This window comes from Saimiri boliviensis, chromosome 4 (genome assembly GCF_048565385.1).
Source record: "Saimiri boliviensis isolate mSaiBol1 chromosome 4, mSaiBol1.pri, whole genome shotgun sequence".
Lineage (NCBI taxonomy): Eukaryota > Metazoa > Chordata > Mammalia > Primates > Cebidae > Saimiri > Saimiri boliviensis.
Window position 1 is genome coordinate 48,373,809 of NC_133452.1, and position 22,300 is coordinate 48,396,108.

The window sequence follows — 22,300 nt, forward strand, 5'->3', positions numbered from 1 at the left end:
CAAGTCAGCTTCATCCCTGGGATGCAAGGCTGGTTCAACATATGCAAATTAAAAACACAATCAATCGCATTAACAGAACCAAAGACGAAAACCACATGATTATCTCAATAGCTGCAAAGAAGGCCTTCAACAAAATTCAACAGCTCTTCATGCTAAAAACTCTCAATAAACTAAGTATTGATGGAACATATCTCAAAATAATAAGAGCTATTTATGACAAACCCACAGCCAATATCATACTGAATGGGCAGAAACTGGAAGCATTCCCTTTGAAAACAAGCACAAGACAAGGATGCCCTCTCTCACCACTCCTATTCAACATAGGATTGAAAGTTCTAGCCAGGGCAATCATGCAAGAGAAAGAAATAAAGGGTATCCAAATAGGAAAGGAGGAAGTAAAATTGTCTCTATTTGCAGATGACATCATTGTATATGTAGACGACCCCATCGTGTCAGCCCAAAATAATTTTAAGCTGATAAGCAACTTCAGCAAAGTCTCAGGATACAAAATCAATGTGCAAAAATCACAAGCATTCCTATATATCAGTAACAGACAACCAGAGAGCCAAATCATGAGTGAACTCCCATTCACAATTGCTCCAAAGAGAATAAAATACCTAGGAATACAACTTAGAAGTAATGTGAAGGACCTCTTCAAGGAGAACTACAAACCACAGCTCAAGTAAATAAGAGAGGACACAAACAAATTGAAAAATATTCCATGCTCATGGTTAGGAAGAATCAATATCATGAAAATGGCCATACTGCCCAAAGGAATTTATAGATTCAATGCTATCCCCATCAAGCTACCATTAATTTTCTTTACAGAATTAGAAAAAACTACTTTAAATTTCATATAGAACCAAAAAGAGCCCACATATCCAAGACAATCCCAAGCAAAAAGAATAAAGCTGGAGGTATCATGCTACCTGACTTCAAACTATACTACAAGGCTACAGTAATCAAAACAGCATGGTACTGGTACCAAAACAGGTAGATAGACCAATATATCTGTTGGTCTATATATCTGTTGGAACAGAACAGAGGCCTCAGAAATAACAACCCTCTGATCTTTGACAAACCTGACAAAAACAAGCAATGGGGAAAGGATTTCTTATTTAATAAATGGTGTTGGAAAAACTAGCTAGCCATATACAGAAAACTGAAATGATCCCTTCCTTACACCTCATACCAAAATTAACTAACTCAAGATAAACTAAAGACTTAAACAAAAGACCTAAAACTATAAAAACCCTAGAAGAAAACCTAGGCAATACCATTCAGCACATAGGCATGGGCAAAGACTTCATGACTAAAACACTAAAAGCAGTGGCAACAAAAGTCAAAACAAACAGGATCTAATTAAACTAAAGAGCTTCTGCACAGCAAAAGAAACTGTCATCAGAGTGAAAGGGCAACCTACAGAACAGGAGAAAACTTTTGCAATCTGTCCATCTGACAAAGGGCTAATATCCAGAGTCTACAAAGAACTTAAACAAATTTACAAGAAAAAAGCAAACCCATCAAAAAGTGGGCAAAGGATATGAACAGACATTTCCCAAAGGAGACATTTATGCAGCCCACAAAAATATGAAAAAAAGCTCATCATCACTGGTTGTTAGAGAAATGCAAATCAAAACCATAATGAGATACCATCTTATGCCAGTTAGAAAGGAGATCCTTAAAAAGTCAGGAGACAGCAGATGCTGGAGAGAATGTGGAGAAATAGGAATGCTGTTACACTGTTGGTGGGAGTGTAAATTAGTTCAATTAGTTCAACCATTGTGAAAGACAGTGTGGTGATTCCTCAAGGTTCTAGGACTAGAAATACCATTTGGCCCATCAATCCCATTACTGGATATATACCCAAAGGAGTATAAATCATTCTGTTATAAGGACGCATGTGCACGTATGTTTATTGCGGCACTGTTCACAATAGTGAAGACCTGGAAGCAACCCAAATGCCCATCAATGATAGACTGGATAAAGAAAATGTACTGTGCAGCCATAAAACAGGATGAGTTCATGTCTTTTGTAGGAACATGGTTGAAGCTGAAAACTGTCAGTCTCAGCAAACTAACACAAGAACAGAAAACCAAACACTGCATGTTCTCACTCATAAGTGGGAGTTCAACAGTGAGAACACATGGACATAGGGAGGGGAACATCACACACCTGCACCGTTAGGGAGCAGGGGACTAGGAAAGCAATAGCACTGGAAGAAATACCTAATGTAAATGATGAGGTAATGGATGCAGCAAACTGCTATGACATATGTATACCTATGTAACAAACCTGCATGTTCTGAACGTGTACCCTTGAACTTAAAGTATAATAAAAAAAACTTTCATAATGTTTATTCAAAATGACCTATGAAATAATCGGCAATCTAAATTACGTCTGTCTCTTATATATTTTACTACTGGGGAATTTCTGTCTTTATTAGGAAACCTTTTTGATGTATATCTATTCAGTTGAGGCTGCTATCTTTAAAGAGGAGTGTACTTTTTTGTTCATTTCTTAAATATGTTTCTAGTGCTACTAATAAAACCAATAAGAACAGGTGAAGTGTGGTGTGACTCACAAAATCACTGGCAGTCATGACACTTAGCATTAGATTGCCTTTCTCTGATCTTATGCATGAACATTCATGCATAAGTTTCTGTGTGAACATGCATTTCATTTCTCTTTCGTATACCTAGGAGTGGAATTGCTGGATTGTATGATACTCTGTTTAATCATTTGAGCAGCTGACACAAATTGTTTTCTATAGCTCTTGATGTGACCTTTCGATCTAACTATTCCAATGGCTATGAAGTGGTATCTCATTGTGATTTTGATTTGTATTTTGCTGATGACTTTTCATGTGCTTATTGGTCATTGGTGTGTTTTGAGAAGTGACTATTCCATTGCTTTGCTCATTTCTAATTGAGTTATTTGACTTTTAATAATTGAATTGTAATAGTGCTTTATGTATTCTAGACACAAGTTTCTCGTAAGATAAATGCTTTACAAACGTCACTCCTTAAAAGACATTAGGCTTATGCCTCTGATCCTTTGCTCTTGATACTCTCCTTTCCTGGAATATTAATTTCTACTCTTCCCGTGGATAGTCCTGTTTAAACCTTGTGAGCTTAGTCTAAACGTCACTTCTTCAGAGAAGTTATTTCCACCTTATCTAAAATACATTTCTTCTCTTGCTTATCTCTGTCTCTCTGGACCTTTGTGCATTTCTCTAAGAACATTTATACCTTACAGTGAGCTTATACATTTATTTATTGTCTACTACCCTAAAATATAATTTCTATGAGACAAAGATGCTGTTTACCTTAGGTAGTAAGCAGTACATAACTATTTATTGAATGAAAGGGTGAATTAATACTGGGTTTCTTCCCCCTTTGTTTTTCCCATTATGAAACTCTTCAACTTTGTCACTGGACCTTAAAACTTTTGCCCAGGCTAATCTAAATTTAAGAATTTTTACTCATACTTGGAGTAACCTCTGATTTGACTCATTTTCTATAGTATGCAAAGGTTTGCAGTTAGAAAGCTTCTTGACTTAGACTTCTGTATATATTATTCATGAAGTAGACACCTTTATTATAGTTATTTCATCATTTAGCCAGTGGTATTTTACATTTTTATGGCACATAGAAGGTGTGCATTGTTAGCATGACACCCTATTTTTTCACAATTGAAAAAAAACCTGAAAAATGTACAGCCTTTTATTCTGTGATTACTTCAAATTTAGTCTTTTGTAGCTTCAGTATCTTACTTGACTGCTTCCACCATCACGTTTCTGCTTATCTGATAAGAAATTGATTTTCTGCCTGGTAAAACATTTTCTTTCAACTACTGTATAAAAGAGTAAGTTCTATGGTTATAATCATTCCATTTAATGTAATATACCAAATAATATTAAAATCTTTATAGTCAGATCATTCCAATACTTTTGGCCAGATAGTTTCAGATGATATTATTCCTATATGAGAAAAGAGATCATTTAAAGTTAATAATATGTAAGAGATAAATATATGCCTTTATAGTATCTTTTTCTTTCCACAACCTGAAGTAGTTGTTTTTTTTTTTTTTTTTTTTTTTTTTTTTAGCTACAAATTAAATGAAATCAGGGTGAGGGGTGTATGTTATATAAAACAGAAGCGAAGTCTAGTTAGAACTTGTTTTTCATCATTTGTAAATTTTCAGTCTGAATTAATTCTGTGTAAAATATGTCTTGAATCATCAGGTTCTATGTATTTGTCAAATGTCTTTGAGAAACATATTATGCTCTTAGGTAAAGACCATGACTCTGAGCCACTATATTACATCTATGTTATTTGCATAGTTTTGGCACTCTATAAAAGTAGACAAGTGAAGATACAAACCCCTCTAAAAGTAGGCAAGTGAAGATATGTTCATTAACGTTGATACATATAAATGTTAATGTATTAATATTTTGAGGAATGGAAAAGATTTTCCTTTTGTAGATATTACTGTCTATAAAATTTATTTTGAATATCTTATAGCTACAAAGTTCTATTTATAGAATAGTTAGAAACTTATTGCAGTGTATTTTGGTTAGTAACAAAAGTAATGATAGATAACATTTCTAAATTAGAGATGGGGCCAAAGAGCAAGAATACCATAGTCTGTGTCTCTGGAGCTATGCAACATTCAGGGAGTAAAAAAGTTCTTGGGTTATATAGTTATAATCTTAGGATGCCTACATATTTTATCATCTTACGCTGATATTGTTTTTTTTTTTTTGCATTAAAAGATGTTGAAATTTAGCCTTTTTAACTACAAATATTTATTTTTATTTTTTTACTAGAACAATATCCTTTATTTAGTAGAATAGTTTTTGTTAATCTATACTGATTATGTTTAACAATTTTTCTTGTTCTTATTGGATACATGTCCTTTTTCACTGGTGTTGATTCTTGCTGATACTTTCTGCCTTTTCACAAATTAAGTCTCTATTCATGTCCCTGATGAATTATTGCCATTTGATTTACAAATTGCTGATGACCTATTCTCCATTTCTAATAGTAAAGATTTAAAATTGGAATGTTACCTACACAGTGTGTGGAAATAAACTTTTTAAGAGAGAAAAGGGGAGAATGAGATGGATTGTAATTGCAATTGCATTTTGATAAAATAATGAAAATTGCCTGTTTAACGAATGACTAGACTGGATTGCCTTTGCAAGTGTGATGAATGATGTAAAATTTAGGATTACTAACTCTCCCCCAATCAACTAAAAATAGAATCTTTTCAGCATAAGTAAAAATTCTCTGAAAAATAATATGGTCCTATGTAATGTGTAATGTAACATGATGATGGATATTGTTTGTTCTGATTTTAAAAGCCTTTTGGATTCTGTCTTACATATATAGTTAGTCTATAAATATTTTTTGTTGACTTAGTCTCCCTTTTATCAAATATTTGCCTAGGCTTTTATGTCAAGTCAGACATTTTCTCATGCTTTCTTCTTTTCTTATTGTTTCTAACCTTGGAATTAAGGGTAGAAATTAATATTTAAATTAATTATTTTCTGCAGATAAAGACTTTTATTTGACATCAACCTGTCAACTGAGAAAACTGGTAGTATGACTGAGATTATGGTTTTCCCCCTATGTAGTAAATCTTGAGCTGCAGCTGTTGAGATGATCAGAAAATCAGAATAAGTATTTTCTTTTAATAGGTAAACTTAGTTTTCACGTATTTTTACTGTCATTATTTGACACCTGTCTATAGCAGAAAAAATAGATCATCTACTAGTGTAGATACAGCAGGATGACAAGGGAAGACTAATTCTTCATTTGCTTCATTTCACTGATTTCTCCTATAGTAAATGCTTAGTTATCAAATATTAAAGAAAAGCAAAAGTGGGATGATAAATCCAAAATAAGGAATAATCTATATAAAATGTAGATGACATACCTTAATCCACAGTTGTTCAAACAAAATAGAGACTTATAAGAATTTGGATACTCCCAAATTTATAGATGGAACAATGCCTAAATTCCCTGTTTTAGTTTTCTGTAGAATTCCTTTTCAGAAACCACTCTAAGGTTTTTTTCTTGCTTATTATGATAAGAGTAAAGTGAAATGCTGACTGCATTAACCTAAACAGAGGAAGAGAAGGTAAGTACAAACAGAATAAACTTCAGGGTAATACAACTTTGGCTATCTAAATTAAGTCTAGGAATCTCTTGCTAGTTTATGAAGTCTTTATTTTATTTTTTCTCCCTTTTGAAACATCTGTTATAGTATTATGTAAAAAGCAGACACTGAGAATTACCGACTGACATCCTAGAAAGAAATTATTAAATGTTTTCTCTGTAAATTGCTTGTTTTTCGTTATATTTATATTGACTTTACAGTTTTCTCCCCTTGAAATGAAAGAACTATATGGAAGTTTTTTATATATAATCTCTCTTTCTACATTATCTATAATGATATTACATTTTCAATATAGTCTTTGTTCCTATATGACCTTCTGAGAAAAAATTATAATATCCTCAAATATGAAAAGATTTATAATGCTTACCATAACCAAGAATTTCAGAGCTTTGAAATATTTTCAGTTATCATCAGGCAATTTTTTAAACATGAAACTTGATGTTTTCTTTTTTGTTTTCCTTTTCCTTAGTAGTGGGAAGGACAGAGACTAAAGTAGATGCTTTTTTTTAACTTTCTTCCAATTTTTCATAGTTGTCTATAAATCATAGTAGTCCTAAAAAATATAGAGAAGACTTTGTCTTTCTCTGCCTTACTCATTAGATACATTAAGCCTTTCTTGGGAAAACAAACTGGTAATTTTCCATGGTGACTTTGTCATAACTGGATATAGAATGGATATACTGAGACATCATTTATTATACTCTGTCTCTAGAAATAATACTCTCTTAGAGGAATGTAGACATGGTTGCTATAAAAATAAAGCATCGTGAGTTTAAAAAGGAATTATTATATTTAATCATCTAGAAAATATTATAAATTATTTTCTTATTTAGTCCTAAGAAGGGAATGTTCATTTTATTACAGGAGCCTGTATTTTACTCAGAAAGCAGTTAGAACCTCATTTCAGGACATATTAATGAGGATTTTAAAAATGTATACTTTAAAACCCTTTACCATAATATAGTCATTAGAGTTCTTATAAGTGAATCATTTTACACATGCAGATACTTTTAATTAAAGCTCAGTGGGTTCTGATACAGGCTTTATAACAAATTATGAACTATAACTTCATATTTTTATAACATACTAGTATGCTTAATTTCAATCACTTAAACTTTTTAATTATACACATACATGTTTACAAACACATGTGTATATAATAAAATTTCTGTATACAGCAGAATGCATCTGTTTTAAGAAAGGAGTTTGAATTTTTAGAAATATGTATACAAAGATAACCACCATCATAGTCAAATATAGAACATTTTCTCATGATCCCACATTAATTCCTTTTGTCTTTTGCAGTCAACTTCTCTCCATCCACTTGCATTCTACCATTGATATTTTTCATTACCGTAAGTCAGGGCTTCTCAATCTTAGCACTATTAATATTTCGTGTAATTGGCTTTCCTTTGCCAAGGAATTGTCCTGTGCATTGCAGGATTTTTAGCAACATCCCTTGCTCCAATCAACTTGATGCCAATAAAACTCTCCCTCTCTTTTCTCAGTTGTGACAATCAGAAATGTCTATAGACATTGCCAGGTGTTCTCTGGGGAGCAAAACCATGTCCACTTGAGAACCACTGCTCTAAGATTAGTTTCTCCTGTTCTAGCATTTCATACAAATATAATTACATAGGATACATTATTTGTACCTGTTTTTCTCTTAGCATAATGGTTTTGAGATTGATCCAGGTTGTTGCATGTACCATTCACTTGTCTCTTTTTACTGAGACAAGTCATTGTCTTTTGCATCTTTGCTAATTTCAATCTTTTGTGAATCTGATTCTATTAATTGTATATCTGCAAGTTATGAGTCACATTTTTTTTCTTTTTTTCATGTTAGCGGGGTTTGTTGGGATATTAGACATTATTAATTTTACGTTGAGTGCTAGATTTTGTTGTCTGTCTTTAAGGAGTAGTGGACATTCTTTTGGCTGGCAGTTAAGTTACTTGTGGTCAGCTTTACTTCCACTATTTCATTAGGGTGAATGTATAATTGCTTTACTTTATGACTAATTTTAACTGTTGCTCAGGTGTGACCTTTCTGGCACTTGTATGGAAAACTTAGGCAATTAACTAGTACTCTTCACTCTGTTTGGAACTTAGATGTCTTGTAACTCTAGGTGTGCTCTGGGAATTGTTCATTTTATATCCCCCAGCTGTTGTTTGCTCAGCCTTGTGAAATTTCACCCTTAGTCTGTACAGCTGATTAGTGAGCAGCCAACTTGACAAATAGTTAAGCAGTTTGCTAGAGTTCTTTCTTTCCAGTATTATCCACAAATTTTAGCCTCTTTAATCTCTCTGAAATCTTACATCTATCTCCTTAATTCAGCAGAACCTCCTTGGCATCTTCCTTTCTGCATGGTGAACTTGAAACTGCCTCCAGGAAGAAAATGGGCAAGCATAAAGCTTACCTCATTGGTTTCCCTTTTCTCAGACATTACAGTCCGGCACTGCCATTGGCTAATGTCTGAAAACAGTTGTTTGATATAGTTTATCCAATCTGGTTGTTTACAGCAAAAGGCAAGTCTATTTCTAGTTCCTCCATCATGGCCAGAAGCAAAACTGCTTTTTAATATTCTTTTTTTTCTGATTATAAATGCAGAATGCTCCATGTATAAATTCTGGGAAATACAGAATTCTGTTGTATTATTTTTATTACACTCACAGTCACAAATTAAGAATTGTCATATGCCTAAGTCACCTGTCATGGAGGAACTTTCATTTTCCCTTACCTCATGTCTTCATGCCCGAGGGACTTTGCTGGAGTATTATCAATGGCCTCTCTCTGGACTTCCTTACTCATTCTGCATAACTTAAGAGGAATGGTTGATAGGTGAATTTGCAAGAAGGAAGGTTGTGGGCTAGCCTACTTGTAGGCTGCACTTTTAAGTTAACCAGTCTTTAGGTTATTTTTGTACTTTTTCTAAAATGAACAGTCAGAAAGAGCCTTTAATTGTCTCTGTCTGTCTGTGGTTGAATAGATTTATAGTATTCAGTTCAGGGAAGACATCTAGAAGGCCAGGTGGCAGTAGAGGCAAGCAATAATGCTTAATTTAGCTGTTTGTCTACTGACACTGATAACTTTGAATTCTGTTTATCTACACTTACTGGCTTCTCATTTGGTCCCAAATTTGGAGAAGATAAAGGAATTATTTATCATTCCCCTCCAACTCAATGATATCACTGATATACATGTTTTTTAGTTAATAACATATCACATCACTTAATATTTTTAACTTTGTGGAATGCAAATTGTAAAGCATATACTCTCAATGATGGCTGAGGGAAGAGTAGCCCGAAGTTTAATGAAGGGTACAAAGCTGTCTCTCGATGAGTCTTTTAGTCAGACTGTTTTCAGCTCAGCATTTCTTGATTGCCTCAAATCTAATTTCCTGCTATCTAAACTGGGTCCTTCAGGCTCTCGACCAACTGGTAGATTCAGGCGCATACCACATCTGCTGCCTTGGTGCTGTTTACAATTATAATGCCTTGTGTTCTTTTCCTTAGAATGAGATGATGAGAAAGCAAAACAGAGTAGCAAGTGTGAAAGGAGAGAGAAAGGAGAGCAAGAGGAGGGAGGAGTAAAAAAAAAAACCAGATTTATAAATAACAGGTACCCTATGAAAGGGCTATATGAATGTCCTCTGTTTCAAAGAGGTGGTAACATCCTTTGTTTAAAGGATGTAAAAGGTGGAGTTACGTTTGAGTAGAAGAAAATAGAGGAGGAAACAAAAATGAAAAAACTGCATTGTCTTTGTTATCATGTGTCATTAGTGTTTCTTATTAGGCTCTAGGTATTTTCTTCTTGGGAAAATGTAATGTAGATACTTTAAATGAAAACAATAAAAATTCAATTTTAATAATGTTGAATTAAGTCTTTAATTCCTGTCAATATACATTTAACATTAAAACTTTTTTGTTAGCAATAATATAATTTTCAATAAAATTATTACCTGTGTTGAAATTTCATGAGTTTATAGTTTTAAGTGTTTTTATTAAAAAGAATTATTTTCTCTTTTGATGTAATGCTTGATAACTTTTCTCTAGTCATTGCTTCTGACTGAGGCTATTTGTGAAATGTATCATAGTTTTGGTATTCAAAGAGAATAGATTAGTACTGAATATCAGAATTACATATTCTTTCAACAAAACAACTTTTTGGTTTATGTGTGTATTTTTATGAGTCCACATGTGTTTGGTGTATGTAACTGTGTAGTAATGTGTTTGTATGAGAGAATATATGTGTAGCTTTGATATAAAAAGGATTTTTCTGACCTAAATGCCAAATAGGGATATATATGATAACCATGAGGACCGTGCAGCAATACATGGCAGCTTTCTTAGGGCTAAATAACACTGAAATTTTAGATCACAGGAATGATATGTCTTGATTACAATATTATTATCTCTGTTTGTTTATATGTGTATGCATACATGTACATACATATGATTTATATCACATGTGCATTTCATGATGGCAGTGATACTGTCTTGATTATTATAGCTACGTAGGAAGACTTCCATATGTGATAAATGGAATTGTATAAAAGTTGGGCTGAAAAGTTAAATTGAAATAGTTGTATTATGTTGGAAAGCTTATTTGATTTTTAAAACCTGAAGGAATAAAGACTTGCTTTCTTCATTATAATTTTCTTTATTTTAAGAAAAAAGGAAGACATGGTTAGCTGAAACATTCTCAAGTATCAGGTTGACCACTGGTATCTTCCTTGTGGGGTTAATTAACCTAAAATAGGGCTTAGGTGGATGATTTTATAGTTTTAATGTTCCCAGACCATAATTTAAGGAAGAAACAATTAAGTCTTTAATCCTGTAATTTCAAAAGATTCTTGTTCTTTTTTGATCCTCAAAATCTCTTTCAAGAGAAGTGATAAAGAAAAAGATATGAATTGATTTGGCTACTGATTCTCCCATTTTCTTCTAGAAAATAAGAGAACATCTTTGCCTCTTTTGTCTCCGTTGAATTTTTATGTACATATATGTCTATAAGAATACATATGTGTATATCTTTTTTTAATAACAACTAAGGGTTCATTTAATATATTATTCATTCATTTTTTAGAAGTAAAATGTCATGGGTATAAGTACCTTTAAAGCTACATAATTAAATGCAATCTGCTATGTATTCATGAGTTCACTCAGAAAGAAGAAAAGTTATATTTTAGTTATAAATACTTTCTTTAGCTCTTGTCATTGTCTTCAGTTTGTGGGCAGAAAACCTCTACCTCCGTTCTCTTTGGGTCCCAGCAGGATCTAAGAATTAAATAAAAATGACAGATTAACAGAGAAAAACATAATATATAAGTTTTATGTGGCATGAGAGTTCTCATAGAGAAAAAATGAAGACTCAAAGAAGCAGTTACCTATATACTGAGTTGAACAAAGGATAAGAAGCTGTGAAAATGTGACTAAATTATGTGGGGAGGCTTAAAAAATAAGAGTTATTTTAATAAGGTTTGCAAGGTATTCTCTGGTCTCAACTTCTCGTCCTTGAAGGTAAATATGTTGTCTTTTCTTCTATTATAGAGAATGTCTTTCACATGAGAATTTCATTTTCTGCTCTAAAGAAACAACACAAAGTTCAAAGTGATCTTGCAGTTGTTGTTTTTCTGGTGTCTTTAATTTAAATAATCAATATGCCAGAAGAACCTATTTAACCCCTTCATCAGCATGTTTTTTCCAAGATGAATAACTAAATGATTGACTGAAGATTTTTTACACTTATGCTTTCTTTTTGCTTTTAAAGAAGTGAATGAAATTGTATCTGAAAGTACATGAGGAATGCATATAGTGTTCCTGTCAGTTTACTTAATGCAATTTTAAGGTTTGTGCTATCAATTAAAACAGATACTTATAGCCAAGTCAATTCTAAGCAAAAAGAACAAAGCTGGAGGTATCACACTACCTGACCTCAAACTATAGTACAAGGCTACAGTAATTAAAACAGCATGGTAATGGTACCAAAACAGAGATATAGACCAATGGAACAGAACAGAGGCGTCAGAGGCAATGCGAGACACCTGCAACCTTGACAAAGGTTGATCTTGATCTTTGACAAACCTGATAAAAACAAGGAATGGGGAAAGGATTTCCTGTTTAATAAATAGTGTTGGGGAAACTGGCTAGCCATGTGAAGAGAGCAGAAACTGGACCCCTTCCTGACACCTTACACTAATATTAACTCCAGATGGATTAAAGACTTAAACATAAGACCTAACATCATAAAAAACCTAGAAGCAAACCTAGGCAAAACCATTCAGGACATAGGCATAGGTAAGGACTTCATGACCAAAACACCAAAAGCATTGGCAGCAAAAGCCAAAATAGACAAATGGGACCTAACTAAACTCCACAGCTTCTGCACAGCAAAAGAAACAATCATTAGAGTGAACTGGCAACCAACAGAATGAGAAAAAAATTTTTCAATCTACCCATCTGACAAAGGGCTAATATCCAAAATCTGCAAAGAACTGAAACAGATTTACAAGAAAAAACCAAACAAACCCATTCAAAAGTGGGTAAAGGACATGAACAGGCACTTTTAAAAAGAAGACATATTTGAAGCCAACAAACATATGAAAAAAATGCTCCTCATCCCTGGTCATTAGAGAAATGCAAATCAAAACTACATTGAGATACCATCTCACGCCAGTTAGAATGGTGATCATTAAAAAATCTGGAGACAACAGATGCTGGAGAGGATGTGGAGAAATAGGAACATTTTACACCGTTAGTGGGAGTGTAAATTAGTTCAACCATTGTGGAAGGCAGTGTGGCGCTTCCTTGAGGGCTTAGAAATAGAAATTTCATTTAACTCAGCATGCCGTTACTGGGTATATATCCAAAGGATTATAAATCATTCTATTATAAAGACACATGCACATGTATGTTCACTGTGGCACTGTTTACAATAGCAAAGACCTGGAACCAACCCAAATGCCCATCAATGATAGACTGGACAAGGAAAATGTGGTACATATACGTCTTTTATGTGCAGCCATAAAAGACGATGAGTTTATGTTCTTTGTAGGGAGATGGATGAATCTGGAAACCATAATTCTCAGCAAACTGACACAAGAACAGAAAATCGAACACCACATGTTCTCACTCATCAGCGGATGTTGAACAGTGAGAACACATGGACACAGGGAGGGAAGCATCACATGCTGGGGCCTGTTTTGGGGGACTAGGGGAGGGATAGTAGGGGGTAGGGAGTTGGGGAGGGATAACATGGGGAAATATGCCATATGTAGGTGATGGGGGGATGGAGGCAGCAAACCACACTGCTGTGTATGTACCTGTGCAACAATCCTGCATATTCTTCACATGTATCCCAGAACCTAAAGTACAAGAAAATATATTTAAACCAACAGACAAACAAACAGATACTTAGTAGTGAGCCATATTCATATAAGGAAAAGCCTATTCAGGAATGATGGTTACAAATCACAATCCACTTTGTGAACTTTTAGTAAATCAATAATTCACTGGTATGAACTTTTAATAAATGTAACAATTAATGGTATAAGATGTAATTACAGAAGAATATCTGTTTCCTTTGAAAGCCGTATGTATTCCATTTGTAAGTTTCAACTGTTTACATAGTTAGCATTAATGATTTTTCAGTGTATCTAGCATGTCTTATTGTAATAACCTAAAATGTTATCTTTCTGATTAGACAGTGATCTTGGCAAGCTTTTATTATGCCTCAAAATATCTGATAAACAAATGGAATGGATAGAAAACTACCGAAGACAATTTTGCAAAATGATGAAAGCCAAACCTGATACAATCAGTGGAGAGGGTAAGTACATTGTTTCCATAGTGGGTTTTGTAATGTATAAAAATTGTATTGATAGAATCTGTGATTCCTAAAGATTAATGTCGGCATATGTAGGAAACATAATGCTAATTCCAGAAGCTCACTGATTTCTGAGAAACTTGGGATCCTGAGAGAACACAAATTAAAATCTGAGACATTAGTGAGCGTTGTTTTGTTGTTTTTGTTTTTGTTTTTTAACTGTCTAAACAATCTTAGTGAGCAAAAGTAGAACACTGCCTCCACCCTAGGTAGCAGTTTTCTTGGTTTTACCAGTTTTTACCTGTATGTAACATATTGCTATATTTTATAAATTTTATTGATTTTCTAAGCAATATTGTTATTTTGAATCACTTTCATATTCGTCCAAGTAAATTTATTGACTCCTAAAGAAATTTTAAGGGAACAGCTATGTTTTCTAAATTAGCAAACACATTTATTTGTATTCAGTTATCTACTTGTACATTTGTTTTCTGAAATCATCATTTTTAAAATTAAAATTATTTATTTTGAATGTAGTAAAAAGAAGTGCTAAGGAAAAAGCTCTAATGTCAATTTAAGCTAGATTTTCTGGAAACTGTAACTTAAAATTATTGTTTACTTTATCAGCACTGCTCTATAGTTTTCAATTTTTGTCATTTTTTCTAAAATTTAAAATGGGAAACAGGGAAAAGTTTTTATATTATTAGTTGTTGGAGAAATATTTTCAGAGAATAATGATATATATTTATGGCTAGGAAACTAAACATTGTTCTCCAAAGTTTGAGTATAAACTGAGCAGTTAAACTATATTTCATCCCCCCAGATATTTTTAAAGTATCTATTCTAGGTATGTATTTACCATTGATTGAATAATAGAGAATATTTAATATAAACTATCAGTGGGCTATACATACCAGTAAGAATTAAGAAAGCAGCAGATTGAGATGATGTTCAGTTTAAACAAAATAACTAAATACGTATGTATCTCTGTCTAACAAGCATAGTAAGATAAAAGAGATCTATCAGCTGTTTAATCCTTATTCATTCCTCTGAAACAGAACAAACATGTAGAACATTACCGTTAAAATTGTGTTCTCTTTGGAATCTTGGTATCTCGGGATACTTTCCACAAGTCTTAACCTCAGTTATTCATTTCTTTGTTTTGTTTTGTTTTGTTTTTGAGACAGTCTTGGGCTGTCACCCAGGCTGGAGTACCATGGTGTGGTCTTGGCTCACTGCAACCTCTACCCCCTTAGTTTAGGTTATTCTCCTGCCTCAGCCTCCCAAGTATCTGGGATTCCAGGCACATGTCACAATGCCTGATTAATTTTCATATTTTTAGTAGAGATGCGTTTTTACCATGTTGGTCAGTCTGGTCTCAAACTCCTGACCTCAGGTGATCCACCTGCCTCAGCCTCCCAAAGTGCTGGAATTACAGGCATGAGCCACCATGCCCTGTCTATTTATTAGTTTGATGCTCTTAAAAATGGAACCTAAGGGCGTCTTTTTTATGGAAACTAGTGCTGGGGCAAAATCTCTCTAACAATAAGCATCAGGTGATTCTGCATAATTACTCAATATAAAAATAATGATAAGAGTCCTCTTTTTAAAAATGGAACATAATTTTTTGATTTCTAATTTACCTTTGTCTGAATTTAAGTTTCTTTTTATTTTGCTCTGGTAATTTAATCTTGTTGTCCCCTTTGTTTAAATTTTAGTGCTCCCAATTTTTAGGTTTTTCCTGTGTGAGATACCATGGAGAATATAAAATGAAGTATGTTTTTCCTGTTGCTTTCCCTTTCTCATTACCAGTAGTATCTATTGGAAGGAGAAATTGAATTTTCCTTGACTTCTTCCTTTTATCCCCGAATGATTCCTATCCTCCTAGTCACCAAGTCTTACAAAATTTATTCCTAAGTATATCTCTGATTTCTTCTTTCTCATTCATATTCTCTGCAACTACTTTAAGTAGTCATCATTTAGCAACTGGACAATTATCTAATACATGTTTGTTTTTTGAAAATCAGAAATTACAATTAAGCCAAATAAAGAGATAAAACTTACCTATAATTTAATCCTTCATATATTTACTTTTTATATTTAATCAAGATCAGTCATTATGAACCATACTATTTTATTCACTCAATACAATATTATACAGATGCCCTTCAACTTACAATGAGGCTACCTCCCAATGAACACATCGTAAGTTGAAAATGCATTTAACAGACCTAACTTACTGAATGTCATAGCTTAACCTAGCCAAGCTTAAATGTGCTCAGAATGCCTAAGTTAGCATATAGTCAAAATCAGCACAAAATTATTTTATAATAAAGTGTAGTTTATTGAATACTGTACTGAAAGTGAAAAACAGAATGGTTTTATGGGTGCTCAAAGCATGGAGCTGTCCCAGTTTTTAATCAGTTATTCCTGTGATGATATCTTAGTCTCTTCAGGCTGCCAAAGGAAAATACTTGAGGCTGGGTAATTTATAATCATTAGAAAATTACTTCTTATATTTCTGGAAGGAGGGAACACTAAGATCAAGGCACCAACAGATTTCGTGTCTTGTAAAGAATTGCTCTCTACTTCAAAGATGGTGCCTTCTTACTACATCCTCACGTGGTAAAATAGAGGGCAGGACAGCTCCCTTCAACCTCTTTTATAAGGGCGCTCATTCTTTTCATGAGGACTCTGTCCTCATGAGTTACTCACTTCCTAAAGGCAAAACTTCTGACTACAATCACTTTGGGTATATATGGATTCTAACATAAGAAATTTTCAGGGATACTGACATTCAGACCATAGCAGATGGCAAGACCAAAGGCGAAAGCAGAATCAACATCCAAGTGTCCTTGAACAGTCTGCCTTTAGTTTTCTCTCAGCAGAAAACCCATATGTTCTTCTTTGTATATAAATATTATAAATCTTGGTTTTACAGTCTATTTGTGTCATATTTCTATCCCAGGGAATAGATATGATTAAAAGGAGAAGGCCCATAATTTAAAACCCTCTATAGAAATTTTAGAGCTGTCATTTAAAATTTAAAAATTCACTTTAGAGGAAACACTATTCTGTAGTTTACTTTCTGGATAGTAACAGCCTAGAGTTAATTTGTTTTAAAGTTAAGGATTGTTGTGTGACATGAATTAATTTCCTTGAGTTAATGGAATTTTCAATGGATTGACAGTGAGGCTATTGGTCATACTGAGATAAATAGCCATTCTAGTAGTTATGTAGATCAGCTGCACTTATAGTTGGTTAGAAAGATGTACTAATGAGATTAGAGTCATAGGTTCAATTACCATATATGGATCCATCGTTAGCAGTGTTACATGAGTATAGCCTGTCCCTCAAAATATCTGAAAATACATGTTGCTGTTCAGAAGGGTTGCGGACAAAATGAATAAATAGACATCAGTAGAAATCTAGAATCTTCTTGGAGTACTTTAGTAATGCCATTTTACATATGCGATATAGAATTAGTTTATCTGTAAGCCTCTAATATGCTGATCTAATAACATTATATTTGAATGTCAGTACTTGCCAGAAAATAGTGTGGCTTGCTATGTATGCAGTTAGTCATGTGACTCTTAAATTTCAAATTAAGTTGTGTGTAGTTCCCTCACAGATATAATGAATTTTCTATATTTCTGACCTAATTTCAGGTAAAGGTTTCAAAGAATTGCTTAGCAATATTCTGTGTCTTTTCCCATTAACTCGAGCACTTTGCTTAAATACATAGTGTGTAGCAAACATGGTTGTGCTAAAGTGAAAGTAATTACATAATGTTTAGAGTAATAAAAGGGTCTTTCTGTACTTTGTTACTAATATATATTTTGCTATTATAAAACTAAGAATGATTATATCTGAACTTCATCAAGATGTTGTTCTTTCTGCAAAATTTATAATCTCGAGACAGTATTAAGTGATTTATAAAGAAAGAAGTTCATACACATAAAATTTAAGTGCTCTCACCTGAGGGCTGTTTTATTTGTTAATTCATAGAAGAAAGACCTTTGAAAGATTTTTATAAATATGGCAAAATTTGGGTCTACGCATGAAGATAGTACAAGTCTAAGCAGCTGTAAACTAAATAGCTTTCAATACCCTTTCTGACCTTCAACTGTTGGATTCTTATACTTTTAATGCTCATTTAACTTTGAAATCATAATATGAATAGAGTTCAATGAATAAAATTATTTCATTTTTGTCCTAAGCCACTATAATAATATGAGATAAAGCTTGTCAGCTCTTTGATTTTGGACTTTTCACCCACTGAACACTAATTTTTCTTCAAGAATTATATGCTTAAAATGTACTTGTATGTGAAATAGGTTTCGTTTAGTTAATATAGGCTTGAGTTAATATCCTGGATGTAATTAAGGGACAATTTTACATAATGAGTAAAGTGTACTTGCTATGTAAGATCATAACAGTGACTCTACAAGTTTATTTCTTTTCAGCAAAAAAAAAACAAAAACAAACCTCAAACCAACAACAAACTCTGGGTTGCATACTAATTATATTGTACAATATAATTAGTATCGTACCTGCTTATGTCCATTTCAGGGGTATTAGATGCAAGCATAGTGGCATTATCAAACCAGCATAGAGAATAACCATTTTATCACTTCCAAGTCAGATAGGGCAAGCCATCTTTTGATAATTGGTTGCCTTGAATAGACACCATCAGTTGCAAAGCATATAAAACATATAGTATGTTCTGATTTTGAATGAGCTGTGCATTGATCGTAGCCTTAGAGCCAACTAATATTTTTTTTTCTGTTATGCATGAAGAATGAAGGTAAGGTATTGTAGCATAATTAGTCATACTTTTCTTTCAGTTTTGAAATCTTTAGCAAATTCTGAAATAATTCTTAGAGGACTTAAAGATAACAGATGATTCCTTTTCAGTTTTATTTTGAATAGGTTCTCAGCTAAGCTATTAAAGTTTAATTTGCATCAGAAACAGTGTTATGAATACTAAAACAGTATGCATTTGAATTGAACTCCCTTAGAGTGTATCTGTGAAGAAGTTCAGGTGACTTTACTAGTTTTGTGATTTAAGAATGCATTGTCACATGTTATCCTGACCTTTAGTATCCTAATTATTCTCTTGTTTATTACAGCCTTAGTAGAATTACTTGAAAAATTTGTGCTTCATCTCACTGAAAGCCAGTCTGAATGCTACTTCCCTTTAGTGGAGTATACAGGTACATTTTAAACACTTTGAAGTTTGAAAAATACCCAGTATACAAAGAGATAATTGGTGGAGATATGTAATAAGATTATAGATATGCAGTTTTATCTTTCTAAAAATCTCTTTCTTGGTGCCATATACATTCCAGATATCATTAAGTCTCTTTTCTTTGTAAATGTCTGGGTTTCCTTGTAACTCTGGGATTCTTTCTTGATCTCTTTTTTTTTTTCTCTCTCTCTATCCACTAGAAGTTGTTTTGCCTTAAGCAATGTCTTCTACTCTTCTGATTCTATTATTTCCTGGTGGTCTTTTCTGCTTATACTATTTTACCTATCTCTCATATGTGGATGATTTCAAAATTTACATCTTTCACTCAAAGATCTGCTGTAGGCTTCGTTCTTGTATTTCCAGCTGCCTAATAAGTAAACATCAACTGGATAAACCACAGAATCCCTCAAATCCAGTGTGTCTAAGAAAAGATACATACATTTGTCTGGGTCAGTGTGATAGGCATGCTAGCCTGTGTCCCAGAGCAGATACTGAGAGGGGCCAGTCTCAGCCCTGGCTTCTTCTGTGGCAGTCCTAACTATGCAGGGACATACTTACTGGATGACATGTACCCCTCTGCACATTTCTTTAGGGTTGTTTTTGTGTTCTGGCTGGATGTTTCCCTCTCCATGGCATCCACATGATAATGCCTAACTCACCTGTAAAGTTTCAGCTAGAATGTTACCTCTCCTCTTATTCTAAGCAGAATTTTACCTATCATTTTACCTAATAAAATTTTTCCTATGATTTTATTCTCTGCAACCAGAATAACAATGTCAGTAAGTGCTTGTCAAATAAAGGAAAAAATGGATAAAAGAATGACAGAAAAGGTTTTATAAAGTATGTCAATGAGTATCTTCATTTAATAGGCAATAGAGTAAACCATTCAGTATTTCTGAGCAGAAACTTTACTTGATTCATCTGTACCTTACAAAGATTATTTTGTAATAGTAACAGTGTAAAAGAAGAAATGGAGTACAGAAATGAAGTTTTCTAAGGATGAATATTCCAATACATAAGGGGCAGTAAACAGACAGTGAAGAAAGTAGAGAGTTAGCATATACTACTGATAATAGATCATCTTTCCTGAAAGGGTGATTATGACTTCTTTTGCTGAAGGAACCATCATTCAAATATGTATTATTTATTCAAGTTAGACAAAGTACATTTTCATGAAAAGAAAATTTTTTTAAATGTATATGCTTCCAGTTTAGCCCACTGTCTTTCCAGCGTTACTACCATTAACTGCCCAAACACATTCTGTGCATTTGCCTCGCTAAACCTTTGCTCCTGTTGTTCCTTCTGCCTGGATGTTTCCCTCTCCATGACATCCACATGATAATGCCTAACTCACCTGTAAAGTTTCAGCTAGAATGTTACCTCTCCTCTTATTCTAAGCAGAATTCTCTCCTCTCTGTTCCTATTCTATTCACTTTAAACTACCATTTTGATAGTTTTATTATATTGTATATTGCTAGATTAAATTGTTGCATTAGATATCAAAATCCTTTGTGTCTTAACATGACATTTATATATACACACACTCTATATTCGCATCCATATTCAAAGAAATGTATCATAGTTCTGTAACAATTCTAAATATGTTGATGTATGTGAATATGTAGATGACCCTCTGCTTATTTACACATAATGACATCTAATACAAATTTGGAAAAGGGGTAAAAGAGATCTAAGAGAATGAAAACCAAGACATGAGAAGAAAATACAAGATACTATTAAACAAAAATTAAGGTAGGTGAAGGGAATGGATATCTACTCATTGTCTCTTTTAAATTAGATACTATGTTGAGGCCATTGTATTATTCAACCCTATAACTGCTCTCTGAACCAGATATAATCATATTTAAAATGAGGAAATAGAGGCATAGAGGATGAAAGCAGAAATTGTGATGAGATTGTAAAGGAAAGCATTTGTGAAGAAAATTACAGCCTTATGAATGAACATAAATTTATGTGAAAAACATACAAGTATTAATGTAGTGTGATAATCATGGAAATTTGCATGACCAAAGTGGGCATTTCTTTAGACTTAAGCATAATAATCTCCAATTTCTACAGCTCTCTTTTGCACATTTTTTTATGGGACCATATTTTCTGTAGAAAATCTAAAATTAAAATCATATTTTATATATTATCTAAATATTCAACAAAACTGATTGCTCAGTATGCATGCATTACTGCCCTCTGTTATATTTTCTAAATTATGCTGAGTGAGCTCTCAAATGTCAGCTTTGTTGAATGTGTTATCTAGGCAGATAAATCCTGAATGTGGATTTAAATTCCTTAAGGGTTTCAACTGAACAGCTATTCACCAGTCTCATGGTAAAGCCAAAAAATGAAGTGACTTTCTGTTGACTGATTAATATTCATTATTGTGCTATAGTGAGCTTGTTGCTAGTACATTGTTTTCTTCCCAAAGTTTTAGATATCCTCATCCTTTATCATGTATTTTTTGGCTGGTGGAACAATGATTTTTTAATTATAAAATTTCTCTCCATTTGCTTTAAATTAAAAATTGTTTTGATATCAAATGTTTCAAAACAAATACTGGGTAAATATATTCAATGTTTTTCAGGTTTCTGGAAATGAGAAATTGATTATCTTTTAAAAAATGACAGCCTTCTAAACCCTAAGGTAGTTGAAATTAGAATAACACAATCATCCATCTGTTGTTAGCTCCCTCAGGATTTTAATCCATTATAAAATTTGCAAATCTGAAAAAAATCGAATTAGTTTGGCTGTTTATCCCTTTAAAGAAAATGGAAGGAACAAACAGATAAAGTTCTGCACATTTGCTGATTGTAAATCCATACAGGTATCTTTCCATATCTTAACAGGCATTTCCTTTTTGTTGGTTCAATTTCCTGGAACAAGTTGGGAATTTTTTTCCAGGGTAATTGCGTCTTTGAAATGATAAATTAAGTGGCCCTTTCTGGGTAGTACGTATTTTTATTTCTTTTCTCTTCGTGTTGCTAGTTAATCAAAAGGTTAGAAAAAATATCAACATTTTGCATGTT

At 33.1% G+C, this 22,300-nt stretch overlaps 1 protein-coding gene across 8 annotated transcripts in view; it reads left to right on the plus strand.

The window, feature by feature from the left end:
* TBC1D32 (TBC1 domain family member 32) overlaps positions 1 to 22,300 on the plus strand; it is a 229,236-nt gene that overhangs the window by 171,237 nt on the left and 35,699 nt on the right. For all 8 annotated transcript variants that reach the window (XM_074397557.1, XM_074397556.1, XM_074397559.1 and 5 more), the window contains 2 exons: positions 13,889 to 14,014; positions 19,144 to 19,227. In XM_074397557.1, the coding sequence (XP_074253658.1) occupies positions 13,889 to 14,014; positions 19,144 to 19,227 (210 nt within the window). The remainder of the gene's footprint in view (positions 1 to 13,888; positions 14,015 to 19,143; positions 19,228 to 22,300) is intronic.